Here is a 26,962-nt window from a genome sequence, read left to right on the forward strand (position 1 = left end):
TTATCTAAGTATGAAACAAAAACAAAAAAAATGATGTTTTGCAAAAACATTGAATGGTCATTCTGGGGGAAAAACACACAGATAACAGTCCACTTTCCCACGCCTGTATCTGTCAGCTCGCCAAGGCCCTGCGAAGCTGCGCATAAACGGTGCACTTCTGAGGCGGTCGAGGGACTGAAATAGACTTCTGAAGCGTCTAGATGACGTCACCGTGTCATGTCGACTGTCAATGTGCGCCATTTTGGATTGAAAAAAAAAAAATCACGGGCATTTCTGTAAGCCCATATTCACGAGTCTAAATAACTGTTTCCTTGTAATAACCTGTACTGAAATACAATCCTTACAACTCAAATCACGATCGGAAGAGCCCCTAAAGAAGCCAGTTCTGTTGCAGAAAGTGGCAATGGCAGGTAAGGTTGACAACTTTGTAGGCGGGGGCCCTACACTGTTCTCACGCATCAGCGCGGCCTAAAAGCATTGCAAGTTTCTTGGCTAGCAAGCGACCGATAAGCTCTGAGAATGTGTGCCAAATTACACTCCATAGTTAGCTAGTTGCTATGTTGAAGTACACATTTAAAGGTGGGAATCATTTCTCTCTGTTTCTATAACATCTGCTAATATTTTCTGGCTATTTATTCACCTTATTCAATTTGTGATGTTTTGTAGGTGTCGGAGGAGGGAACGATTTCCAATGGTGCTTCTCTCAAGTGAAGGGAGCCATAGACGAAGATGTGGCTGAAGGTAAACTCGTTTCCATTTCAACAGATAGATGAACATTTTGAATGTTATTCATTGACCTAATCACGGGTGTTTTGTGCAAGCTAACGTTAGCAAGCTAGCAACGTCGCTAATACAGATGGTTGCTAGTTAACTCTCAAGCTAGCCTAGTGCCTAAGTTGGCAGCATTCAAACCTTGTTAACTCGCTAGCTAGATAACTAGCAAGGCTAGCCAGTTATAGCTATGGCTATTTAGGGGAGCTGTCTAGTTAGCTGCAAGTGCTATTGTTTTGGCTAGCTAGGTGTAGGTGGTTGACCTATGTAGTTATTGCAAGCATATGGTTAGTTAAGTTGTTATCTCTTCACCAGGCAGAACAAGGTCAGATATTTGCTAACTACATCTGTCACTAAACATAGGCTTTAACTATATAGTTATAGACCTATAGCTGTGAAAACGCTGCAAGATCTTGTAACACTGTCAGTGTTGGTGTGAAAGAGAATCATGGATACATTGCCCTGCACACCCCTGTTATCTAAGACGGCATCGATTAGGATGTAGCTACACATTGATCTGGCCTGTAAGGCCTGCTATTGGCTGGCAGTGTGAAGGCTGACAGATTTGGTGATGCTGGTCCCTCTGGTTTAAAATAAGGGTGTCTCAGACATATAGAGGTGCCTTCCTAACTGTATAGTACGATCCACAGGTTCCCACACAGTACAGTGTGTAACTAGCTAATCACCTTGGTCTCTCAAAGTGGAAAGATGTATGTTTATATCTGTACAGGACTAACTTTGCTGCACTACTGTGATACTGATTCTGAAGCTATTCGGTTGTGTCGTTTGGGACTAGGACTACTTGTCGTACTGACATTATATTTTGCACCACAATTAATCATCTGTTTTTGAAGAAAGGGATTGGTCTGTGTATCTGTTGTGGACTGGCAGGTGGCACACTGTGCTGGGGCATCCCAGGAGAAAGGGCAGGAGGGATACTGCTGTGCTGCTGTCAGCTGGTCGTTTCCGGCTCCTCTCCTCCTCACTGCTGCTTTGTTATAAATAATCCAGTGGCCTAGCTGTGAGATGTGGCGCTAAAAGAGACACAGAGAGAGAGAGAGCCCCCAGCATCACAGGGAGAGAGGGCCCCCTAGCATCACGGGGAGAGAGGGCCCCCTAGCATCACGGGGAGAGAGGGCCTCCTAGCATCACGGGGAGAGAGGGCGCCCTAGCATCACGGGGAGAGAGGGCCCCCGGCATCACGGGGAGAGAGGGCCCCCGGCATCACGGGGAGAGAGGGCCCCCGGCATCACGGGGAGAGAGGGCCCCCGGCATCACGGGGAGAGAGGGCCCCCTAGCATCACGGGGAGAGAGGACCCCCTAGCATCACGGGGAGAGAGGGCCCCCTAGCATCACGGGGAGAGAGGGCCCCCTAGCATCACGGGGAGAGAGGGCCCCCTAGCATCACGGGGAGAGAGGGCCCCCTAGCATCACGGGGAGAGAGGGCCCCCTAGCATCACGGGGAGAGAGGGCCCCCTAGCATCACGGGGAGAGAGGGCCCCCTAGCATCACGGGAAGGAGAGAGAGACCCCCCCCCCCAGCATGACGGGGAGAGAGAGACCCCCCCCCCAGCATGACGGGGGAGAGAGAGAGAGAGCGCGCCCCCAGCATGACGGGGAGAGAGAGAGGGAGAGAGAGAGAGAGTGCCCCCAGCATGACGGGGGAGAGAGAGAGAGAGCGCGCCCCCAGCATGACGGGGAGAGAGAGGGAGAGAGAGAGCGCCCCCAGCATGACGGGGGAGAGAGAGCGCGCCCCCAGCATGACGGGGGAGAGAGAGAGCGCGCCCCCAGCATGACGGGGGAGAGAGAGCGCGCCCCCAGCATGACGGGGGAGAGAGAGCGCGCCCCCAGCATGACGGGGAGAGAGAGAGGGAGAGTGAGAGAGCGTGCCCCCAGCATGACGGGGGGAGAGTGAGAGAGCGCGCCCCCAGCATGACGGGGAGAGAGAGAGAGCGCGCCCCAGCATGACGGGGGGAGAGTGAGAGAGCGCGCCCCCAGCATGACGGGGGGAGAGTGAGAGAGTGCGCCCAGCATGACGGGGGGAGAGAGAGTGCGCCCCCAGCATGACAGGGGAGAGAGAGCGCGCCCCCAGCATGACGGGGGGAGAGTGAGAGAGTGCGCCCCCAGCATGACGGGGGGGAGAGAGAGAGAGCGCCCCCAGCATGACGGGGAGAGAGAGAGAGAGCGCCCCCAGCATGACGGGGAGAGAGAGAGAGAGCGCCCCCAGCATGACGGGGGAGAGAGAGAGAGCGCGCCCACAGCATGACAGGGGGAGAGAGAGAGCGCGCCCCCAGCATGACGGAGAGAGAGAGAGAGCGCCCCCAGCATGACGGGGAGAGAGAGAGAGCGCGCCCCCAGCATGACGGGGGAGAGAGAGAGAGAGAGCGCGCCCCCAGCATGACAGAGAGAGAGAGAGAGAGAGAGAGAGAGAGCGCGCCCCCAGCATGACAGAGAGAGAGAGAGCGCGCCCCCAGCATGACAGAGAGAGAGAGAGAGCGCGCCCCCAGCATGACAGAGAGAGAGAGAGCGCGCCCCCAGCAGCACAGAGGGGCCATCTGAATCTTTCCTGCCCAGTCATCCATACTGCAGCCTCTCTCTATTCTTCATGAACAAGCCATACATGTGCATGAAGACTGAAACAGAGAGAGACTACCTCAACTTGTTCAATAAAGAAACCCTCATTTTCATTCTCGGCAAAAGCTTTCGCTACGTTATGTCCTAATGAATACGACCCTTGGCTCTGCATCTTCATACAGTCTCAACCAGCACAGAGAATAAATAGATTTTCCTTGCTGCAGTCTTGTTGTACAGGCCGTGCTTAGATCTTCCATGGCTGAGTGCACTTCCCTGACGTCAGCTGCATCCTTTAACCAAGGTATAGAGTCCTAGTACCTCTTTATAATATGCTACAGGGGCGCTGCACTGCGCCTGACCCATTGGCTTCCAGCCAAACGGGGTGGGGGGTGGTTGTGTGTCTAAGGTGGTTGGGTTGTGAGCATAGAGACATATTCATTATCTGTAAGTTAATTTACAACAAAGTGCATCTTATCAAAGACTCCAGTCACCCAAGTCATAGACTGTTCTCTCTGCTACCGCACGGCAAGTGGTACCGGAGCGCCAAGTCTAGGACCAAAAGGCTCCTTAACAGCTTCTACCCCCAATCCATAAGACTGCTGAACAATTAATCAAATGGCCACCCAGACTATTTACATTGGACCCCCTCCACCCCCATTTGTTTTGTACACTGCTGCTACTCGCTGTTTATTATCTTTGCATAGTCACATTACCCCGACCTAGATGTACAAATTACCTCAATTAACCTGTAACCCTACACATTTTCTCTGTACCGGTACCCCCTGTATATATTGTTACTTTTTATTTGTATTTTACTATTTTTACTTTAGTTTATTTGGTAAATATTTTCTTAACTCTTTCTTGAACTGCACTGTTAGTTAAGGGCTTGTAAGTAAGCATTTCACGGTAATGTCTACACCTGTTGTATTCGGTGCACGCGAACCCGTAAGACGTGATGTCATGCGAACCCGAAAGACGTGATGTCACGCGAACCCGTAAGACGTGATGTCACGCGAACCCGTAAGCCGTGATGTCACGCGAAGCCGTGATGTCACGCGAAGCCACGCGAAGCCGCAAGACGTGATGTCACGCGAAGCCGCAAGACGTGATGTCACGCGAAGCCGTAAGACGTGATGTGATCATAATGGCTATCTAGACAGACATGACTGGAATAGACACTACTGTGTTCACTCACAGGATTTTATCCAATCAAGTAGGTTTTCAAATCAAATGTTATTTGTCCTCATGCTTGGTAAGCAACCGGTGTACAGTCGTGGCCAAAAGTTTTGAGAATGACACAAATATTAATTTCCACAAAGTTTGCTGCTTTAGTGTCTTTTAGATATTTTTGTCAGATGTTACTATGGAATACTGAAGTATAATTACAAGCATTTCATAAGTGTCAAAGGCTTTTATTGACAATTACATGAAGTTGATGCAAAGAGTCAATATTTGCAGTGTTGACCCTTCTTTTTCAAGACCTCCGCAATCCGCCCTGGCATGTCAATTAACTTCTGGGCCACGTCCTGATTGATGGCAGCCCATTCTTGCATAATCAATGCTTGGAGTTTGTCAGAATTTGTGGCTTTTTGTTTGTCTACCCGCCTCTTGAGGATTGACTACAAGTTCTCAATGGGATTAAGGTCTGGGGAGTTTCCTGGCCATGGACCCAAAATATTGATGTTTTGTTCCCTGAGCCACTTAGTTATCACTTTTGTCTTATGGCAAGGTGCTCCATCATGCTGGAAAAGGCATTGTTCATCACCAAACTGTTCCTGGATGGTTGGGAGAAGTTGCTCTCAGAGGATGTGTTGGTACCACACACACACAACATTGTGAGTGAGCCCACTCCCTTTGCTTAGAAGCAACCCCACACATGAATGGTCTCAGGATGCTTTACTGTTGGCATGACACAGGACTGATGATAGCGCTCTCCTTGTCTTCTCCGGACAAGCTTTTTTCCGGATGCCCCAAACAATCAGAAAGGAGATTCATCAGAGAAAATGACTTTACCCCAGTCCTCAGCAGTCCAATCCCTGTACCTTTTTGCAGAATATTAGTCTGTCCCTGATGTTTTTCCTGGAGAGAAGTGGCTTCTTTGCTGCCCTTCTTGACACCAGGCCATCCTCCAAAAGTCTTCGCCTCACTGTGCATGCAGATGCACTCACACCTGCCTGCTGCCATTCCTGAGCAAGCTCTGTACTGGTGGTGCCCCGATCCCACAGCTGAATAAACTTTAGGAAACGGTCCTGGCGCTTGCTGGACTTTCTTGGGCGCCCTGAAGCCTTCTTCACAACAATTGAACCGCTCTCCTTTAGGTGCAATCTTACTGGCAGCAATATCCTTGCCTGTGAAGCCCTTTTTGTGCAGAGCAATGATGACGGCATGTGTTTCCTTGCAGGTAACCATGGTTAACAGAGGAAGAACAATGATTCCAAGCACCACCCTCCTTTTGAAGCTTCCAGTCTGTTATTCGAACTCAATCAGCATGACAGAGTGATCTCCAGCCTTGTCCTCATCAACACTCACACCTGTGTTAATGAGAGAATCACTGACATGATGTCAGCTGGTCCTTTTGTGGCAGGGCTGAAATGCAGTGGAAATATTTTTGGCGGATTCAGTTCATTTGCATGGCAAAGAGGGACTTTGCAATTAATTGCAATTCATCTGATCACTCTTCATAACATTCTGGAGTATATGCAAATTGGTATCATACAAACTGAGGCAGCAGACTGTGAAAATTAATATTTGTGTCATTCTCAAAACTTTTGGCCACGACTGTAGACTAACGGTGAAATGCTTATTGACAGACCCTTCCCAACAACACAAGGAGAAAGATAAACAAATAATAGAAGGATAAAAACATGAGAAATCAATACAAGCTGAGTAGTGATAATTTGGCTGTATACACAGAGTACCAGTACCAAGTCAATGTGCAGGGGTAGAGGTAATAACATGGCTATATACCCAGGGTACCAGTACCAAGTCAATGTGCAGGGGTAGAGGTAATAACATGGCTGTATACACAGGGTACCAGTACCAAGTCAATGTGCAGGGGTAGAGGTAATAACATGGCTGTATACACAGAGTACCAGTACCAAGTCAATGTGCAGGTGTAGAGGTAATAACATGGCTATATACACAGGGTACCAGTACCAAGTCAATGTGCAGGGGTAATAACATGGCTATAAACACAGGGTACCAGTACCAAGTCAATGTGCAGGGGTAGAGGTAATAACATGGCTATATACACAGGGTACCAGTACCAAGTCAATGTGCAGGGGTAATAACATGGCTATAAACACAGGGTACCAGTACCAAGTCCATGTGCAGGGGTAGAGGTAATAACATGGCTGTATACACAGGGTACCAGTACCAAGTCAATGTGCAGGGGTAATAACATGGCTATATACACAGAGTACCAGTACCAAGTCAATGTGCAGGGGTAGAGGTAATAACATGGCTATATACACAGGGTACCAGTACCAAGTCAATGTGCAGGGGTAGAGGTAATAACATGGCTATATACACAGGGTACCAGTACCAAGTCAATGTGCAGGGGTAATAACATGGCTATAAACACAGGGTACCAGTACCAAGTCAATGTGCAGGGGTAGAGGTAATAACATGGCTGTATACACAGGGTACCAGTACCAAGTCAATGTGCAGGGGTAATAACATGGCTATAAACACAGGGTACCAGTACCAAGTCAATGTGCAGGGGTAATAACATGGCTATATACACAGGGTACCAGTACCAAGTCAATGTGCAGGGGTAGAGGTAATAACATGGCTGTATACACAGGGTACCAGTACCAAGTCAATGTGCAGGGGTAGAGGTAATAACATGGCTATAAACACAGGGTACCAGTACCAAGTCAATGTGCAGGGGTAATAACATGGCTATAAACACAGGGTACCAGTACCAAGTCAATGTGCAGGGGTAGAGGTAATAACATGGCTATATACACAGGGTACCAGTACCAAGTCAATGTGCAGGTGTAGAGGTAATAACATGGCTATAAACACAGGGTACCAGTACCAAGTCAATGTGCAGGGGTAGAGGTAATAACATGGCTATATACACAGGGTACCAGTACCAAGTCAATGTGCAGGGGTAATAACATGGCTATAAACACAGGGTACCAGTACCAAGTCAATGTGCAGGGGTAGAGGTAATAACATGGCTATATACACAGGGTACCAGTACCAAGTCAATGTGCAGGGGTAGAGGTAATAACATGGCTATATACACAGGGTACCAGTACCAAGTCAATGTGCAGGGGTAATAACATGGCTATAAACACAGGGTACCAGTACCAAGTCAATGTGCAGGGGTAATAACATGGCTGTATACACAGGGTACCAGTACCAAGTCAATGTGCAGGGGTAGAGGTAATAACATGGCTGTATACACAGGGTACCAGTACCAAGTCAATGTGCAGGGGTAATAACATGGCTATATACACAGGGTACCAGTACCAAGTCAATGTGCAGGGGTAGAGGTAATAACATGGCTGTATACACAGGGTACCAGTACCAAGTCAATGTGCAGGGGTACGAGGTAAGGGAGGTAGCTCTGTACATGTAGGTAGGGGTAAAGTGACTAGGCATCAGGATAGATAATAGACAGTAGCAGCACCGTATGTGATGAGTCAAAAGAGTTAGTGCAAAATGGGACCAATGCAGATAGTCCAGGTAGCTATTTGGTTAACTATTTAGCAGTCTTGTGGCTTGGGGATAGAAGATGTTCAGGGTCCTGTTGGTTCCAGACTTGGTGCATCGGTACCGCTTGCTATGCGAAAGCAGAGAGAATAGTCTGACTTGAATGGCTGGAGACTTTAACAATTTTTAGGGCCTTCCTCTCACACCGCCTGGTATAGAGTGCTTGAATAACAGAGAGCTCGGCCCTAGTGATGTACTGGGTTGTACTCACTACCCTCTGTGGTTCCTTGCGATCAAATGCCAAGCAGTTACCATACCAAGCGGTGATGCAGCCGGTCAAGATTCTCTCAATGGTGAAGCTGTATAACTTTTTGATGATCTGAGGGCCCATGCCAAATATTTTTCGCCTCCTGAGGGGAAAGAGGTGTTGTTGTGCCTTCTTCAAGTCTGTGTTGGTGTGTGTGGACCATAATAATTCCTTAGTGATGTGGACACCGAGGATCTCAGAGCTGTCGACCTGCTCCACTACAGCCATGTGGATGTGGATGGGGGCGTGCTCAGCTCTCTGTTTCCTGTAGTCCACGATCACCTCCTTTTTGTCATTTTAGGGTGCCGTCCAATAGTGAGAGTTAATACTGTGTTTCAAGACTTCTAGTTATTACTTATTGTTTCTAGGCCTGGGCAATACCACCGAATATGGTATAAACGCTATATTTTGAAATATAGAAGGTATGATTTTTCAATACTGTTTGAAAAATAAATAGATATATTTTAAGTTGAGTATAATTATAAGAAATATAGGATGTTAATTAAATTAAATTATCCAGCTCAGGGCTCCAGCTATGCATTTGGTTTGCTAAGTGGCTAGATGTGAAGATGAAACTTCTTGGTTACAGTAGAGACATTCAACCCCCTCTTGGTAATACCATATACTCCGGTATGGTACAGAAACGGTATGAAAATCTGCATTCCACCCAACCCTAATTGTGCCATTTTGGAACAGTTTGAGTGTTTGTTTTTATTGACTGTAGGTCAGGTGTTTTGCTGCGCCACCCAATAGTTGTAGTAGGTCATCTTGGTTGGAACATCTGGCTGTTGGTTGTTTAAAGGCTGTTGGTACCTCTGGCTGTTGGTTGTTTAAAGGCTGTAGTAAATCATCTTGGTTGTTTAAAGGCTGTAGTAAATCATCTTGGTTGGTACCTCTGGCTGTTGGTTGTTTAAAGGCTGTAGTAAATCATCTTGGTTGTTTAAAGGCTGTAGTAAATCATCTTGGTTGTTTAAAGGCTGTAGTAAATCATCTTGGTTGGTACCTCTGGCTGTAGTAGGTAATATTGGTTGTTTAAAGGCTGTAGTAGGTAATATTGGTTGTTTAAAGGCTGTAGTAAATCATCTTGGTTGGAACCTCTGGCTGTTTGAGATGGGAGAACCTTCCAGAAGTACAACCATCTTTGCAGCAATCCACCAATCAGGCCTTTATGGTAGAGTGGCCAGACTGAAGCCACTCCTCAATAAAAGGCACATGACAGCTTGCTTGGAGTTTGCCAGAAGGCACCTAAAGACTCTCAGACCATGAGAAACAAGATGCTGTGTTCTGATGAAACCAAGATTGAACTCTCTGGCCTGAATGCCAAGCGTCACGTCTGGAGGAAACCTGGCACCATCCCTATGGTGAAGTATGGTGGTGGCAGCATTATGCTGTGGGGATGATTTTCAGCAGCAGGGACTGGGAGAGTAGTCAGGATCAAGGGAAAGATGAACGGAACAAAGTACAGAGAGATACTTGATGAAAACCTGCTCAGGACCTCAGACTGGGATGAAGGTTCACCTTCCAACAGCACAAAGACCCTAAGCACTCAGCCAAGACAATGCAAGTGTGCCTTTGGGACAGGTTTCTGAATGTTTTTAAGTTGCCCAGCCAGAGCCCAGACTTGAACCCGATCGAACATCTTTGGAGAGACCTAAAAATAGCTGTACAGCGACGCTCCCCATCAAACCAGACAGATTGATAGGATCTGCAGAGAAGAATGGGAGAAACTCCCCAAATACAGGTGTGCCAAGCTTGTAGCGTCACCCCCCTGAAGACTTAAGGCTGTACTCGTTGCCAAAAGTGCTGCAACAAAGTACTGAGTAAAGGGTCTGAATATTTATGTAAATGTGATTTTTCTTTTTTGCATAAATGTCTAAACCTGTTTTCGCTTTGTGATTATGGAGTATTCTGTGTAGATTGAAAATGTTTTATTTAATACATTTTAGAATAAGGCAGTAACGTAATGAAATGTGTAAAAAGTTAAGGGGACTGGATACTTTTCAAAGGCGCTGTATATTTTAAGATCATCTTTGAGAACTAACAATCACAACAACAAAAACTACAGACACTCTGACAGCATAAGCCATGGCAAAATGTGTAGAATTACAGGAAATTAGCTTTAAAAGAGAGAAATGTTGCTACTGTGGCCAAGAGGAGGGCATCTTTGGCAGTGGACTTCAGATCATAATTTATAGCCTAGCTAGCCTACTACTTGTATCGAGCATATTACGTATTTTTCAGGAGACTAGCATGGCTCATGGTTGTTTTGTCTTGCTGTGATGCCAAGTCCCCCACTGAGCTGCTAGTGTTGCAGTGTGTTCTCCAACCGTCACAGCCAGAAGAGGACTGGCCACCCCTCATAGCCTGGTTCCTCTCTAGGTTTCTTCCTAGATTCTGGCCTTTCTAGAGAGTTTCTCCTAGCCACCGTGTTTCTACACCTGCATTACTTGCTGTTTGGGGTTTTAGGCTGGGTTTTTGTACAGCACTTTGAGATATCAGCTGATGTAAGAAGGGCTTTATAAATACATTTGATTTGGCTGTTTTGTGTTGTCATTATTCTCCAGTGAGCTGCTAGTGTTGTTGCAGTGGGTTGTGTTGTCATTATTCTCCAGTGAGCTGCTAGCGTTGTTGCAGTGGGTTGTGTTGTCATTATTCCCCCAGTGAGCTACTAGTGTTGTTGCAGTGGGTTGTGTTGTCATTATTCTCCAGTGAGCTGCTAGTGTTGTTGCAGTGGGTTGTGTTGTCATTATTCTCCAGTGAGCTGCTAGTGTTGTTGCAGTGGGTTGTGTTGTCATTATTCTCCAGTGAGCTCAAATCAAATCAAATGTATTTATATAGCCCTTTGTATATCAGCTGAAATCTCAAAGTGCTGTACAGAAACCCAGCCTAAAACCCCAAACAGCAAGCAATTCTTGTGAAAGAGGCACGGTGGCTAGGAAAAACTCCCTAGGAAAAACTCCCTAGGAAGGCCAAAAACCTAGGAAGAAACCTAGAGAGGAACCAGGCTATGAGGGGTGGCCAGTCCTCTTCTGGCTGTGCCGGGTGGATATTATAACAGAACATGGTCAAGATGTTAAAATGTTCATAAATGACCAGCATGGTCAAATAATAATAATCATTGTAGTTGTCGAGGGTGCAACAAGCACGTCCGGTGAACAGGTCAGGGTTCCGTAGCCGCAGGCAGAACAGTTGAAACTGGAGCAGCAGCATGGCCAGGTGGACTGGGGACAGCAAGGAGTCATCATGCCAGGTAGTCCCGAGGCATGGTCCTAGGGCTCAGGTCCTCCGAGAGAAAGAAAGAAAGAGAGAAAGAGAGAATTAGAGAGAGCATATTTAAATTCACACAGGACACCGGATAAGACAAGAGAATACTCCAGATGAAACAGACTGACCCTAGCCCCCCGGCACATAAACTACTGCAGCATAAATACTGGAGGCTGAGACCCGAGGGATCAGAAGACACTGTGGCCCCATCCGATGATACCCCCGGACAGGGCCAAACAGGCAGGATATAACCCCACCCACTTTGCCAAAGCACAGCCCCCACACCACTGGGGGGCTGTGCCCCCACACCCCCACACCACAGCTGCTAGTGTTGTTGCAGTGGGTTGTGTTGTCATTATTCTCCAGTGAGCTGCTAGTGTTGTTGCAGTGGGTTGTGTTGTGTTGTCATTATTCTCCAGTGAGCTGCTAGTGTTGTTGTGTTGTCATTATTCTCCAGTGAGCTGCTAGTGTTGTTGCAGTGGGTTGTGTTGTCATTATTCTCCAGTGAGCTGCTAGTGTTGTTGCAGTGGGTTGTGTTGTGTTGTCATTATTCTCCAGTGAGCTGCTAGTGTTGTTGCAGTGGGTTGTGTTGTCATTATTCCCCCAGTGAGCTACTAGTGTTGTTGCAGTGGGTTGTGTTGTCATTATTCCCCCAGTGAGCTACTAGTGTTGTTGCAGTGGGTTGTGTTGTCATTATTCCCCCAGTGAGCTGCTAGTGTTGTTGCAGTGGGTTGTGTTGTCATTATTCCCCCAGTGAGCTACTAGTGTTGTTGCAGTGGGTTGTGTTGTCATTATTCCCCCAGTGAGCTGCTAATGTTGTTGCAGTGGGTTGTGTTGTCATTATTCTCCAGTGAGCTGCTAGTGTTGTTGCAGTGGGTTGTGTTGTCATTATTCCCCCAGTGAGCTACTAGTGTTGTTGCAGTGGGTTCTGTTGTCATTATTCCCCCAGTGAGCTGCTAGTGTTGTTGCAGTGGGTTGTGTTCTCATTATTCCCCCAGTGAGCTACTAGTGTTGTTGCAGTGGGTGCTACAGTACAGGATGCCGTGTGCCTGATCGGGTTCAGGCCTATACTGAGAGGGGAATGTTCATTAGGCCCCGCTCTTTATAATATGATTGAAAAACCCACTGCTATGTCAGACTGGATATTGATCATGTTTTTGTTTTGTGACGTAGACCTAACCCGTGTTATTGTGTGTCTTAAGTTCAGGTTTATTTATCATTATTTTTTACATATGTAACAAAACAAAAAAAATGCCTACATGAAATGTTACGCGCTCATGACGTTTTTTTGTTGTTGTCTCTCAGCCGACATAATCTCAACGGTTGAGTTTAACTATTCTGGAGAACTACTAGCAACAGGAGACAAAGGAGGTCGGGTTGTCATATTCCAACGGGAACAAGAGGTCAGTTAACTATCAAACAGCCATAGATCAATAGAAAAAACAACGTTTAAGACTAAAACGAACACCTTGAAAACATTAGTCGGATTCACCTTTTTAATATAGCATATGATGTACAAAATCGTATTTAATTTATTTTTTGAAGTGCATTGTGGTGGTTGTGAAATATAGTCGTACTAATAATGAGCTGGTTTATTTCTTCCAGAGTAAAAACCGTCCTCATTCCAGAGGAGAGTACAATGTGTACAGCACTTTCCAGAGCCATGAACCCGAGTTTGACTATTTGAAAAGCTTAGAAATCGAGGAGAAAATCAACAAAATAAGATGGTTACCTCAACAAAACGCTGCACACTCTCTGCTCTCAACAAACGGTAAGTCACGGAGCTCTTCGTTCATATTTCTGATTCCGTTAGGTCGAGGTGACGACGCTTCAGCACCACAGACGTTCCAAGGAAACGCACTGAATGTTGAACTGTAAAGGTAGCTTAACCCCTTCCTCTAAAGTCTTTTTACAGACGGAAGGCCAAGGTGACTGTAAATCTGTGCTAACACTGACATTGCCTTTTTCACAACCCAGACAAAACCATCAAGCTATGGAAAATCAGCCAAAGGGACAAAAGAGCAGAAGGCTACAACTTGAAAGACGAGGATGGAAGACTGAGAGATCCTTTTAGAATCACGTCGTTACGGGTGTGTCTCATCTTGTTCATCACCGTTTACCTGATTATAGTTTTGAATGATCCCGTTCAGGGAAATTAAAAAATAAAACCACAAAGTATTTGGAGTGAAAATGTGAGGGAGAAAATACACGGCACCGAGTGACGATCTGATATTAACCTGCCGTTCGTCCTCCGTTCGTTAGGCGCAGTGTGTTTTAGGAACCGTTCGTTAGGCGCAGTGTGTTTTAGGAACCGTTCGTTAGGCGCAGTGTGTTTTAGGAACCGTTCGTTAGGCGCAGTGTGTTTTGGGAACCGTTCGTTAGGCGCAGTGTGTTTTAGGGACCGTTCGTTAGGCGCAGTGTGTTTTGGGAACCGTTCGTTAGGCGCAGTGTGTTTTGGGAACCGTTCGTTAGGCGCAGTGTGTTTTAGGAACCGTTCGTTAGGCGCAGTGTGTTTTAGGAACTGTTCGTTAGGCGCAGTGTGTTTTAGGAACCGTTCGTTAGGCGCAGTGTGTTTTAGGAACCGTTCGTTAGGCGCAGTGTGTTTTGGGAACCGTTCGTTAGGCGCAGTGTGTTTTAGGGACCGTTCGTTAGGCGCAGTGTGTTTTAGGAACCGTTCGTTAGGCGCAGTGTGTTTTAGGAACCGTTCGTTAGGCGCAGTGTGTTTTAGGAACCGTTCGTTAGGCGCAGTGTGTTTTAGGAACCGTTCGTTAGGCGCAGTGTGTTTTAGGAACCGTTCGTTAGACCCAGTGTGTTTTAGGGACCGTTCGTTAGGCGCAGTGTGTTTTAGGAACCGTTCGTTAGGCGCAGTGTGTTTTGGGAACCGTTCGTTAGACCCAGTGTGTTTTAGGAACCGTTCGTTAGGCGCAGTGTGTTTTAGGAACCGTTCGTTAGACCCAGTGTGTTTTAGGAACCGTTCGTTAGGCGCAGTGTGTTTTAGGAACCGTTCGTTAGGCGCAGTGTGTTTTAGGAACCGTTCGTTAGGCGCAGTGTGTTTTAGGAACCGTTCGTTAGGCGCAGTGTGTTTTAAGAACCGTTCGTTAGGCGCAGTGTGTTTTAGGGACCGTTCGTTAGGCGCAGTGTGTTTTAGGAACCGTTCGTTAGGCGCAGTGTGTTTTAGGAACCGTTCGTTAGGCGCAGTGTGTTTTAGGAACCGTTCGTTAGGCGCAGTGTGTTTTAGGAACTGTTCGTTAGGCGCAGTGTGTTTTAGGAACCGTTCGTTAGGCGCAGTGTGTTTTGGGAACCGTTCGTTAGGCGCAGTGTGTTTTAGGAACCGTTCGTTAGGCGCAGTGTGTTTTAGGAACCGTTCGTTAGGCGCAGTGTGTTTTAGGAACCGTTCGTTAGGCGCAGTGTGTTTTGGGAACCGTTCGTTAGGCGCAGTGTGTTTTAGGGACCGTTCGTTAGGCGCAGTGTGTTTTGGGAACCGTTCGTTAGGCGCAGTGTGTTTTAGGAACCGTTCGTTAGGCGCAGTGTGTTTTAGGAACCGTTCGTTAGGCGCAGTGTGTTTTAGGAACCGTTCGTTAGGCGCAGTGTGTTTTAGGAACCGTTCGTTAGACCCAGTGTGTTTTGGGAACCGTTCGTTAGACCCAGTGTGTTTTAGGAACCGTTCGATTGGCGCAGTGTGTTTTGGGAACCGTTCGTTAGGCGCAGTGTGTTTTAGGAACCGTTCGTTAGGCGCAGTGTGTTTTGGGAACCGTTCGTTAGACCCAGTGTGTTTTAGGAACCGTTCGATTGGCGCAGTGTGTTTTGGGAACCGTTCGTTAGACCCAGTGTGTTTTAGGAACCGTTCGTTAGGCGCAGTGTGTTTTAGGAACCGTTCGTTAGACCCAGTGTGTTTTAGGAACCGTTCGTTAGGCGCAGTGTGTTTTAGGAACCGTTCGTTAGGCGCAGTGTGTTTTAGGAACCGTTCGTTAGGCGCAGTGTGTTTTAGGAACCGTTCGTTAGGCGCAGTGTGTTTTAAGAACCGTTCGTTAGGCGCAGTGTGTTTTAGGGACCGTTCGTTAGGCGCAGTGTGTTTTAGGAACCGTTCGTTAGGCGCAGTGTGTTTTAGGAACCGTTCGTTAGGCGCAGTGTGTTTTAGGAACCGTTCGTTAGGCGCAGTGTGTTTTAGGAACCGTTCGTTAGGCGCAGTGTGTTTTAGGAACCGTTCGTTAGGCGCAGTGTGTTTTAGGAACCGTTCGTTAGGCGCAGTGTGTTTTAGGAACCGTTCGTTAGGCGCAGTGTGTTTTAGGAACCGTTCGTTAGGCGCAGTGTGTTTTAGGGACCGTTCGTTAGGCGCCTCCTCCAGCACCCCGCCGTGGCTCCTTCAACACCCCGCCGTGGCTCCTTCAGCACCCCGCCGTGGCTCCTTCAGCACCCCGCCGTGGCTCCTCCCGTACCCCGCCGTGACTCCTCCCGTACCCCGCCGTGACTCCTTCCACACCCCGCCTTGCCACAGCCCGAACCCAACACAGACCTGTGATCCCTTTGTGATCTCTTAGTTTAATTCATCTTTTAAATACATATTTTAATAAATCTCCACTGTTGCTAAATTGTTGACGCCCCAATAATATGGAACATTAAATCATATTTCTGCCCACTTTGAAGAGGCTAGAACTGTCCACATTTACTTTTCCTCTGCCAACAAGACTAGTAACGAACAGCAAATCAGACAACCCCATAGTAACACGGGAAACTGTTGAGCGTGAAAAACCCAGCAGCGTTGCAGTTCTTGACTCAAACCGGTGTTCCTGGCACCTACTACCAAACCCCGTTCAAAGGCACTTAAATCTTTTGTCTTGCCCATTCACCCTCTGAATTACACACACACACTATCCATGTCTCAAGGCTTAAAAATCCTTCTTTAACCTGTCTCCTCCTCTTCATCTACACTGATTGAAGTGGATTTAACAAGTGACATCAGTAAGGGATCGTAGCTTTCACCTGGATTCACCTGGTCAGTCTGTCATGGAAAGAGCAGGTGTTCTTAATGTTTTGTCCACTCAGCTGCAGCGGGAAAGGAGAGAGCATGAGAAAATCAGTTTTGATCAGTCATGGAAATAAAAGTTCTGAAAACATGTTTGCTCACTATTTTATAATAGAAGAGGGAGAACAAGCAATAGCATGAAAATCCAGTATTTTTGGCACGTGTACAACCAACTAGCACCCGCTAACGTTATCCAGCAAAAAATATATATATTTTAAGTCAAAGTATCGATATAATATTGCGATATGTAACTAACTCCCCCCTACTTCACTACTACATGTATTTGTCATCTTCAGAAAATGAGCGAACTGCACGGTTTTTTAAACGTGGTATATCTTTATAATAAAGGATGCTTTGTTCCAGGTGCCTGTGCTGCTGCCCATGGATCTGATGGTGGAGGCTAGCCCAAGGAGGATATTCGCTAACGCACACACATATCACATCAATTCCATCTCTGTAAATAGTGATCATGAAACATACCTTTCAGCTGATGATCTCAGGGTTAACCTCTGGCACTTAGAAATCACAGATAGAAGTTTTAGTATCCTTTTTAATCACAAAAAAGTACACAACATGTATTTCATTTAAATGTGAAGATTTGTGTGTGTTTCTACCTGTGAGTGTGTCTACCTGTGAGTGTGTCTACCTGTGAGTGTGTCTACCTGTGAGTGTGTGTACCTGTGAGTGTGTCTACCTGTGAGTGTGTCTACCTATGTCTACCTGTGAGTGTGTATGTACCTGTGAGTGTGTATGTACCTGTGAGTGTGTCTACCTGTGAGTGTGTCTACCTGTGAGTGTGTCTACCTGTGTCTACCTGTGAGTGTGTCTACCTGTGTCTACCTGTGAGTGTGTCTACCTGTGTCTACCTATGAGTGTGTCTACCTGTGTCTACCTGTGAGTGTGTCTACCTATGAGTGTGTCTACCTGTGTCTACCTATGAGTGTGTCTACCTGTGTCTACCTGTGAGTGTGTCTACCTGTGTCTACCTGTGAGTGTGTCTACCTGTGTCTACCTGTGAGTGTGTCTACCAATGTCTACCTGTGTCTACCTGTGAGTGTGTCTACCTGTGAGTGTGTACCTGTGAGTGTGTCTACCTGAGAGTGTTTGTACCTGTTTGTGTCAATGCCCTTGCCATGTCCTGGTGGTGTTGATCCTTGATCGTGCCCCCCTCCCCCAGACATTGTAGATATAAAGCCTGCCAATATGGAGGAGCTGACAGAAGTCATCACAGCTGCAGAGTGCCATCCACACCAGTGTAATGTATTTGTATACAGTAGCAGCAAGGGGACCATCCGCCTCTGTGACATGCGAGCTGCTGCCCTCTGTGATAGGCAAAGCAAATGTAAGTCAAAAATATCATTGGGTAAAACTTTACATAAATGTCATTGCTTTAGATAGAATAATATACTGAACAAAAAAAATATAAACGCAACTTCTTCAAACTGAGTTACAGTTTATATAAAGAAAATCAGTCAATAGAAATACATTCATTAGGTCCTAATCTATGGATTTCACATGACTGGGAATACAGATATGCGTCTGTTGGTGACAGATACCGTGTGGATCAGAAAACCAGTCAGTATCTGGTGTGACCACCATTTGCCTCATGCAGCGCGACACATCTCCTTCACATAGAGTTGATCAGGATGTTGATTTGTGGCCTTGGAATGTTGTCCCACTCCTCTTCAATGGCTGTGCGAAGTTGCTGGATATTGGCGGGAACTTGAACACGCTGTTGTACACCTGGATCCAGAGCATCCCAAACATGCTCAATGGGTGACATGTCAGGTGAGTATGCAGGCCAGAGAAGAACTGGGACATTTTCAGCTTCCAGGAATTGTGTACAGATCCTTGCGACATGGGGCTGTGCATTATCATGCTGAAACATGAGGTGATGGTGGTGGATGAATGGCACGACAATGGGCCTCAGGATCTCATCACGGTATCTCTGTGCATTCAAATTGCCATCCATATAATGCAATTGTGTTCGTTGTCCATAGCTTATGCCTGCCTCCACCATAACCCCAACGCCACCATGGGGCACTCTGTTTACAAAGTTGAAATCAGCAAACCGCTCGCCCACACGGCGCCATACACATCCTCTAAAATAACGTTGAAGGTGACTTATGGTGGAGATTTGAATGTTCATGTGGTGGACATTCCTGCAGTCAGCATGCCAATTATGTGCTCCCTCAAAACTTGAGACATCTATGCTGTTGTTGTGTGAAAACAACTGCACATTTTAGTGGCCTTTTATTGTCCCCAGCACAAGGTGCACCTGTGTAAAGATGATGCCGTTTAATCAGCTTCTTGATATGCCACACCTGTCAGGTGGATGGATTATTTTGGTAAAGGAGAAATGCTCACTCTAACAGGGATGTAAATTTGAGATAAATAAGCTTTTTGTTGCGTATGGAACATTTTCTGGGATCTTCTATTTCCGACTCATGAAACATGTTGCGTTTTTATATTTTTGTTCAGTGTATATGCGCCATTTAGGAGACGCTTTTATCCAAAGTGACATACGGTCATGCATGTACACGAAGTAGTGAACTTACATCCAGTTACTTACAGGGTTCAGAAAGGATGGATACCTGTACACTGAATGCACCTGTCGTTTTATTGAAATTGAAATAAATCTGGGGTCTCTACACAATGTATGGGTTTCTACAGTATCTTCAACATTATTACTATAGCCCTGATAGGAGAGGAGCACCAGAGGTGCGCTGGGTTTCTACAGTATCTTCAACATTATTACTATAGCCCTGATAGGAGAGGAGCACCAGAGGTGCGCTGGGTTTCTACAGTATCTTCAACATTATTACTATAGCCCTGATAGGAGAGGAGCACCAGAGGTGTGCTGGGTTTCTACAGTATCTTCAACATTATTACTATAGTCCTGATAGGATAGGAGCACCAGAGGTGTGCTGGGTTTCTACAGTATCTTCAACATTATTACTATAGCCCTGATAGGACAGGAGCACCAGAGGTGCACTGGGATGTGTTCTGGGTCACATATAGCTGAAGAACGCTCAACTCTGTTCTGTTCTCTCGAGGCGGAGTTGAGTTTTGATAACTGGTCGTGGGATTTGCTAGCAACAACAATGAGCCACCATCAGTCGATTCTTGTAAAAATGGCAGTTCTGAAAACGTTTACCTGTACCTATGTTTGTCTTGTACAACTGCGGCCCTTCCGCAGGATGCTGAAATTCATACTTTGAATAAAAACTTTTAGCACATACAACCACCGACTGTTTCCTCATTACTACGTCAACTGAGATTCAATTGGGTCCCTGCTATCCGGGATCCTTTGGTTGTCCGTACCCCATTTTGAACTTGACATTTTAAATGTTAGGGTATGGAAATCCCATGGATAGCAGATAGCACGGACCCAATTGAATCTCACCTGACATAGTAAAAGCAACGAGGGAAAAGTCGGTGGTTGTATTCGCTAAAAGTATGAATTTCAGCACCCTGGGGAAGGGTACAGGAAAAGCATAGGTACCGGTGTTATGCCGAAAAATAAATTCTGGCAGTGGGGAGATTTTCCACAGAACAGCGTTTTCAGAATTACAATTTGTTTTTACAAGAGTCCACTGATGGGGGCTCAATGTTGTTGCTGGGAAATCCTGCGACCTGTTATCAAAACTCTTCTCCAAATAAGAGAACGGAGTTGAGCGTTCCTCAAACTAAGTCAGATGTGTTTTCACAGTAGTTTCCCTCTGATGTCAGCAGGTGATGACGTAACATGCAGAATGATGTAGTCCGTGTAGTACCCTCTCAGTTCTTTAGGGTAGCGCTACAACTGTCAAGGAATATAGGCTTTGTTTTCGGCTGATTAGAGAGCTTTCATTGTTTATTTATAGACTAGGATGTATAATGCATTATGATGCGGTTATAATGCGTTGTAAGACTTGTCATGAACATGAACGATTCCTCTATAACGTCTTGATTAATTATCATGTAATGATTCTTCAGTTGAATGACAGTAAGGCTCATACACCCTGGCTTGCAATGCCAGGATTGAGGCTTTGATTACCAGGGCCACCCATACAATAACATGTCTGCATGCATGACTAAGTCACTTGAGATAAAAGCATCTAACTGGCCTATACGTTGCTGTTTTAAATGAACTGGTTTGGAATGGTTTCTATTTATTTGTTTCTCAGTCTTCGAGGAGCCAGAGGACCCTAGCAGCCGGTCCTTCTTCTCAGAGATCATCTCCTCAATATCTGATGTGAAGTTCAGCCACAGCGGCCGTTACATGATGACCAGAGACTACCTGTCAGTCAAGGTGTGGGATCTGAACATGGAAAACCGGCCTGTGGAGACTTACCAGGTACTGACTGGAACTTTACCTGTAGAGACCTACCTGTAGAGACTTACCAGGTACTGACTGGAACTTTACCTGTAGAGACCTACCTGTAGAGACTTACCAGGTACTGACTGGAACTTTACCTGTAGTGACCTGCCAGGTACTGACTGGAACTTTACCTGTGGAGACCTGCCAGGTACTGACTGGAACTTTACCTGTGGAGACCTGCCAGGTACTGACTGGAACTTTACCTGTAGAGACCTGCCAGGTACTGACTGGAACTTTACCTGTAGAGACCTGCCAGGTACTGACTGGAACTTTACCTGTAGAGACCTGCCAGGTACTGACTGGAACTTTACCTGTAGAGACCTGCCAGGTACTGACTGGAACTTTACCTGTAGAGACCTGCCAGGTACTGACTGGAACTTTACCTGTAGAGACCTGCCAGGTACTGACTGGAACTTTACCTGTAGAGACCTGCCAGGTACTGACTGGAACTTTACCTGTAGAGACCTGCCAGGTACTGACTGGAACTTTACCTGTAGAGACCTGCCAGGTACTGACTGGAACTTTACCTGTAGAGACCTGCCAGGTACTGACTGGAACTTTACCTGTAGAGACCTGCCAGGTCCTGACTGGAACTTTACCTGTAGAGACCTGCCAGGTCCTGACTGGAACTTTACCTGTGGAGACCTGCCAGGTACTGACTGGAACTTTACCTGTGGAGACCTGCCAGGTACTGACTGGAACTTTACCTGTAGAGACCTGCCAGGTCCTGACTGGAACTTTACCTGTGGAGACCTGCCAGGTACTGACTGGAACTTTCCCTGTGGAGACCTGCCAGGTACTGACTGGAACTTTACCTGTAGAGACCTGCCTGTAGAGACCTGCCAGGTACTAACTGGAACTTTACCTGTAGAGACCTGCCAGGTACTGACTGGAACTACATTCCTCTGGCTATAGAGCACTACGTTATAGTACGTTGTGTAGTAGTATGTTTTCATCACATTTTGAATGAATTGCAGTGGTATGAAAACAGCCAGAAACAATATGTATAGTGAGCAAAGATATAAACCCAACATGCAACAATTTCAACACTTTTACAGTTCATATAAGGAAATTAGTCAATTTAAATAAATCCAATAGGCCCTGATCTACATAAATACTCCTCAGTTTCATCAGCTGTCTGGGTAGCTGGTCTCAGACGATCCCACAGGTGAAGAAGCCGGATGTGGAGGTCCTGGGTTGGCGTGGTTACATGTGGCCTGCTGTTGTGAGGCCGGTTGGACGTACTGCCAAATTCTCTAAAACGATGTTGGAACATTTGATTCTCTGGCAACAGCTCTAGTGTACATACCTGCAGTCAGCATGCCAATTGTACGCTCCCTCAAAACTTGAGATATCTGTGGCATTGTGTTGGGTGACACAACTGCACATTTTAGTGGCCTTTTATTGTCCCCAGCACAAGGTTCACCTGTGTAACAAGCCTGTTTAATTAGCTTCTTACTATATACCACACCTGTCAGGTGAATAGATTATCTTGGCAAAGGACAAATGCTCACTAACAGGGATGTTAGTTCACAACATTTGAGAGAAATAAGCTTTTGGTGTGTATAGAACATTTCTGGGATATTTTATTTCAGCTCATGAAACATGGGACCAACACTTTACATGTTGCATTTTATATTTTTGTTCAGTGTAGATATGTTATTTTGTTAAATCTTTTAAATTCTTGTCTCAAGAATGAAAGACACATTCTTCCCAAAGGCCAAATAAATGAACTGATCTGAACTGTTTTAATGTGTTTATTTTGTATAGGTGCACGAGTACCTCCGTAGCAAGCTCTGCTCGCTGTATGAAAACGACTGCATCTTCGACAAGTTTGAGTGCTGCTGGAACGGTTCTGACAGGTACCGTACCGCAAGCCAATGGACACTGAACTTTAGAATCAGTTTGAAAGTTATGATCTCATAAATGGACCCACAACACACAAATAACAAACACCTGCATTACAATTAATGGCTGTATATACAAAGGTCTGGATCACCTGACACCATTCATTCCTATGTGAAGACTCAACAGCGCATTGAAGATAAAATCAGCCTTGAATTTCCGTGGTTTCAATGAGAGGGGGCAGTCGTTCTCCCCTGACTACAATTCATACCTGCAATCGACTGCCAAGCAAAGACGACTCTACAACATTACTCTTCTAGAACCATGACGACGTTACAACATTACTCTTCTAGAACCATGATGACTCTACAACATTACTCTTCTAGAACCATGACGACGCTACAACATTACTCTTCTAGAACCATGACGACGTTACATTACCCTTCTAGAACCATGACGACGTTACAACATTACCCTTCTAGAATCATGACGACGTTACAACATTACCCTTCTAGAATCATGACGACGTTACATTACTCTTCTAGAACCACGATGACGTTACAACATTACTCTTCTAGAACCACGATGACGTTACAACATTACTCTTCTAGAACCACGATGACGTTACAACATTACTCTTCTAGAACCACGATGACGTTACAACATTACTCTTCTAGAACCACGATGACGTTACAACTTTACTCTTCTAGAACCACGATGACGTTACAACATTACTCTTCTAGAACCACGATGACGTTACAACGTTACTCTTCTAGAACCACGATGACGTTACAGCGTTACTCTTCTAGAACCACGATGACGTTACAACATTACTCTTCTAGAACCACGATGACGTTACAACTTTACTCTTCTAGAACCACGATGACGTTACAACATTACTCTTCTAGAACCACGATGACGTTACAACGTTACTCTTCTAGAACCACGATGACGTTACAACGTTACTCTTCTAGAACCACGATGACGTTACAACGTTACTCTTCTAGAACCACGATGACGTTACAACATTACTCTTCTAGAACCACGATGACGTTACAACATTACTCTTCTAGAACCACGATGACGTTACAACGTTACTCTTCTAGAACCACGATGACGTTACAACATTACTCTTCTAGAACCACGATGACGTTACAACATTACTCTTCTAGAACCACGATGACGTTACAACATTACTCTTCTAGAACCACGATGACGTTACAACGTTACTCTTCTAGAACCACGATGACGTTACAACATTACTCTTCTAGAACCACGATGACGTTACAACATTACTCTTCTAGAACCACGATGACGTTACAACGTTACTCTTCCAGAACCACGATGACGTTACAACATGATCTAACCCCTTTGATGGGTTGCTTTCTTTATACTAGATAAATAAATACAATGTCAATTCTTTATCTTGTATTTTTGTCCAGCACCGAATTTCTTTTTAATAATAGGTCTTTATAATAATATATGGTATTTATATAGCGCTTTTCAAGGACCCAAAATCACTTTACAATTGTAGACATTTTTGGGATGTGCAATTCACCTTGTTTTGCTGTTCCTCCTCCCCAGTGCCATCATGACGGGCTCATACAACAACTTCTTCCGGATGTTTGACCGGAACACGCGGAGGGACATCACGCTGGAGGCCTCTAGAGAGAACAGTAAACCTCGGGCCATCCTGAAAGCCCGCAAGGTGTCCACCGGGGGGAAGAGGAAGAAGGATGAGATCAGCGTAGACAGTCTGGACTTCAACAAGAAGATCCTGCACACCGCCTGGCACCCAAAGGAGAACGTCATCGCTGTCGCCGCCACCAACAACCTCTACATATTCCAGGACAAGATCAACTAAACTTAACAATCCCCCCCCCCCCCCGAAACTGTTCCGACCCTCCCGAACCCAGCCATCATACCTACCTACCGCGAATGGACAGAAATCTTGTACGTTGCATAGTTAAGAATAGTCGTTAAATCTGTTTAAAGAAACAACAGCAGCCTTGTCTGTCCTCCTAATGAAGAAGAAATGTGATGCACTTGTTTCGTTGTGTAGCCAGCCAGCCAGACGCCTGGTCGCCTGCTGGAGTCAGACGGCCTGTTTCTTTAGAGTCTGAGGTGTTGGTTGGTTGGTTTGCGTCCTGTCTCGTTGTGAGGGCAGACAGAGGCAGGCAGGTGCCCCAAGTCTGACTCTGGACAGACTAGCCCCGGGCCTGACTGCAGCAGAAATATCCATGGACAGCACTCAACAAAGAGGCCAAAAAATGTCCGTTTAAAGTTAGTGTATTTATTTAAAAGTCTGAGCCTTGTTTTACTTCCTATGATTTGACGACACATTATGGAATAAGGAGGAAAGATGTTGTTGAAGTCAGAATGAGATATTAGTCTCTTAACTGTAAATCTGGGCCTTGGAGAAACTGAAATAAGATTAGCTTAATAAGTAGGGTTGCAAATTCCCAGGTAACTTTCCTAAAATTCCCAGGTAACTTTCCTAAAATTCCCAGGTTTTCCAGAAATCCCATTTGGAAGATTCCCAGAATCGGAAAGGAATGAGCAGGAAATTATCCAGGAATCCTGCAACTAGGATGTTGGGAAAGTTAGGGGAAATGTAGCAGCCTTACTGGTAACATTCCTCCTCCCTGGCCGACTCTCAGGCCTCCGTGTTGGACCTTGCTAAGCTCTTAAACACAGGTCTCCATGTTTGGTCAGTGGACAATTGTTTTTGGTTATTTTTAGTTTTTGGTTATTTTTAGTTTTTATCCTATTTTTTTTTTCTTCTCATGTATAATAACATTTTACTCATTGACTGTATCTATATAACCACACCGTCTGGTGTCAACCACTTAATAAAAGTAACGAAACCCACAACGACGAGACGCGTTTTTACATTCTGAAATGAATCTGAGTTTGTTATGTTCTACTTTGCGTGTCATTTGGTAGATGTGGACAGTCAACCTACTGGCCACACAATGCCTTTTCTAAGGCACCTGATTGACCATTCTCCATTATTAGGCAGCTCACTACTGGAGCTTGTGAGAATCCTGTTATTGACTCTGTCAGTATTTTTTATTTAACTAGGCAAGTCAGTTAAGAACAAATTCTTATTTACAATGACGGCCTAGGAACAGTGGGTTAAACTGCCTTGTTCAGGGGCAGAACGACAGATTTTTACCTTGTCAGCTGAGGGATTCAATCTAGCAACCTTACTGGCCCATTGCTCTAACCCCTAGGCTACCTGGCTCTAACCACTAGGCTACCTGGCTCTAACCACTAGGCTACCTGCCTCTAACCACTAGGCTACCTGCCTCTAACCACTAGGCTACCTGGCTCTAACCACTGGGCTACCTGTCTCTAACCACTAGGCTACCACTAGGCTACCTGCTCTAACCACTAGGCTACCACTAGGCTACCTGCTCTAACCACTAGGCTACCTGTCTCTAACCACTAGGCTACCTGGCTCTAACCACTAGGCTACCTGCTCTAACCACTAGGCTACCTGCTCTAACCACTAGGCTACCTGCTCTAACCACTAGGCTACATGGCTCTAACCACTAGGCTACCTGGATCTAACCACTAGGCTACCTGGCTCTAACCACTAGGCTACCTGGCTCTAACCACTAGGCTACCTGCTCTAACCACTAGGCTACCTGCTCTAACCACTAGGCTACCTGGCTCTAACCACTAGGCTACCTGGCTCTAACCACTAACAACTAGGATACCTGGCTCTAACCACTAGGCTACGCTGCTCTAACCACTAGGCTACCTGCTGTAACCACTAGGCTACCTGGCTCTAACCACTAGGCTACCTGCTCTAACCACTAGGCTACCTGGCTCTAACCACTAGGCTACCTGGCTCTAACCACTAGGCTACCTGGCTCTAACCACTAGGCTACCTGGCTCTAACCACTGGGCTACCTGGCTCTAACCACTAGGCTACCGGCTCTAACCACTAGGCTACCTGCTCTAACCACTAGGCTACCTGCTCTAACCACTAGGCTACCTGCACTAACCACTAGGCTACCTGGCTCTAACCACTAGGCTACGCTGCTCTAACCACTAGGCTACCTGGCTCTAACCACTAGGCTACGCTGCTCTAACCACTAGGCTACCTGGCTCTAACCACTAGGCTACCTGGCTCTAAACAC

General features: G+C 46.0%; 1 protein-coding gene across 3 annotated transcripts; it reads left to right on the plus strand.

Annotated features, from left to right (window-relative positions):
- Nucleotides 1–201: 201 nt before the first annotated feature.
- On the plus strand, nt 202–25,685 carry LOC115152710 (serine/threonine-protein phosphatase 2A 55 kDa regulatory subunit B delta isoform). Of its 3 annotated transcripts, none has more exons than XM_029697447.1 (10): nt 202–410; nt 667–741; nt 12,886–12,983; nt 13,186–13,351; nt 13,558–13,670; nt 16,967–17,144; nt 17,781–17,945; nt 20,773–20,942; nt 22,737–22,828; nt 24,396–25,685. In XM_029697447.1, exons 1-10 carry the CDS (start codon nt 404–406, stop codon nt 24,673–24,675), a joined length of 1,344 nt encoding a protein of 447 aa, XP_029553307.1. In that variant the 5' UTR covers nt 202–403; the 3' UTR covers nt 24,676–25,685. The 3 variants fall into 3 exon arrangements, with proteins under 3 accessions (XP_029553307.1, XP_029553308.1, XP_029553306.1); XM_029697448.1 differs by lacking the exons at nt 202–410; nt 24,396–25,685 and adding exons at nt 471–579; nt 22,992–24,232; XM_029697446.1 differs by lacking the exon at nt 202–410 and adding an exon at nt 473–579.
- Nucleotides 25,686–26,962: the final 1,277 nt, after the last annotated feature.

The sequence above is a fragment of the Salmo trutta genome, chromosome 18 (assembly GCF_901001165.1).
Source record: "Salmo trutta chromosome 18, fSalTru1.1, whole genome shotgun sequence".
Lineage (NCBI taxonomy): Eukaryota > Metazoa > Chordata > Actinopteri > Salmoniformes > Salmonidae > Salmo > Salmo trutta.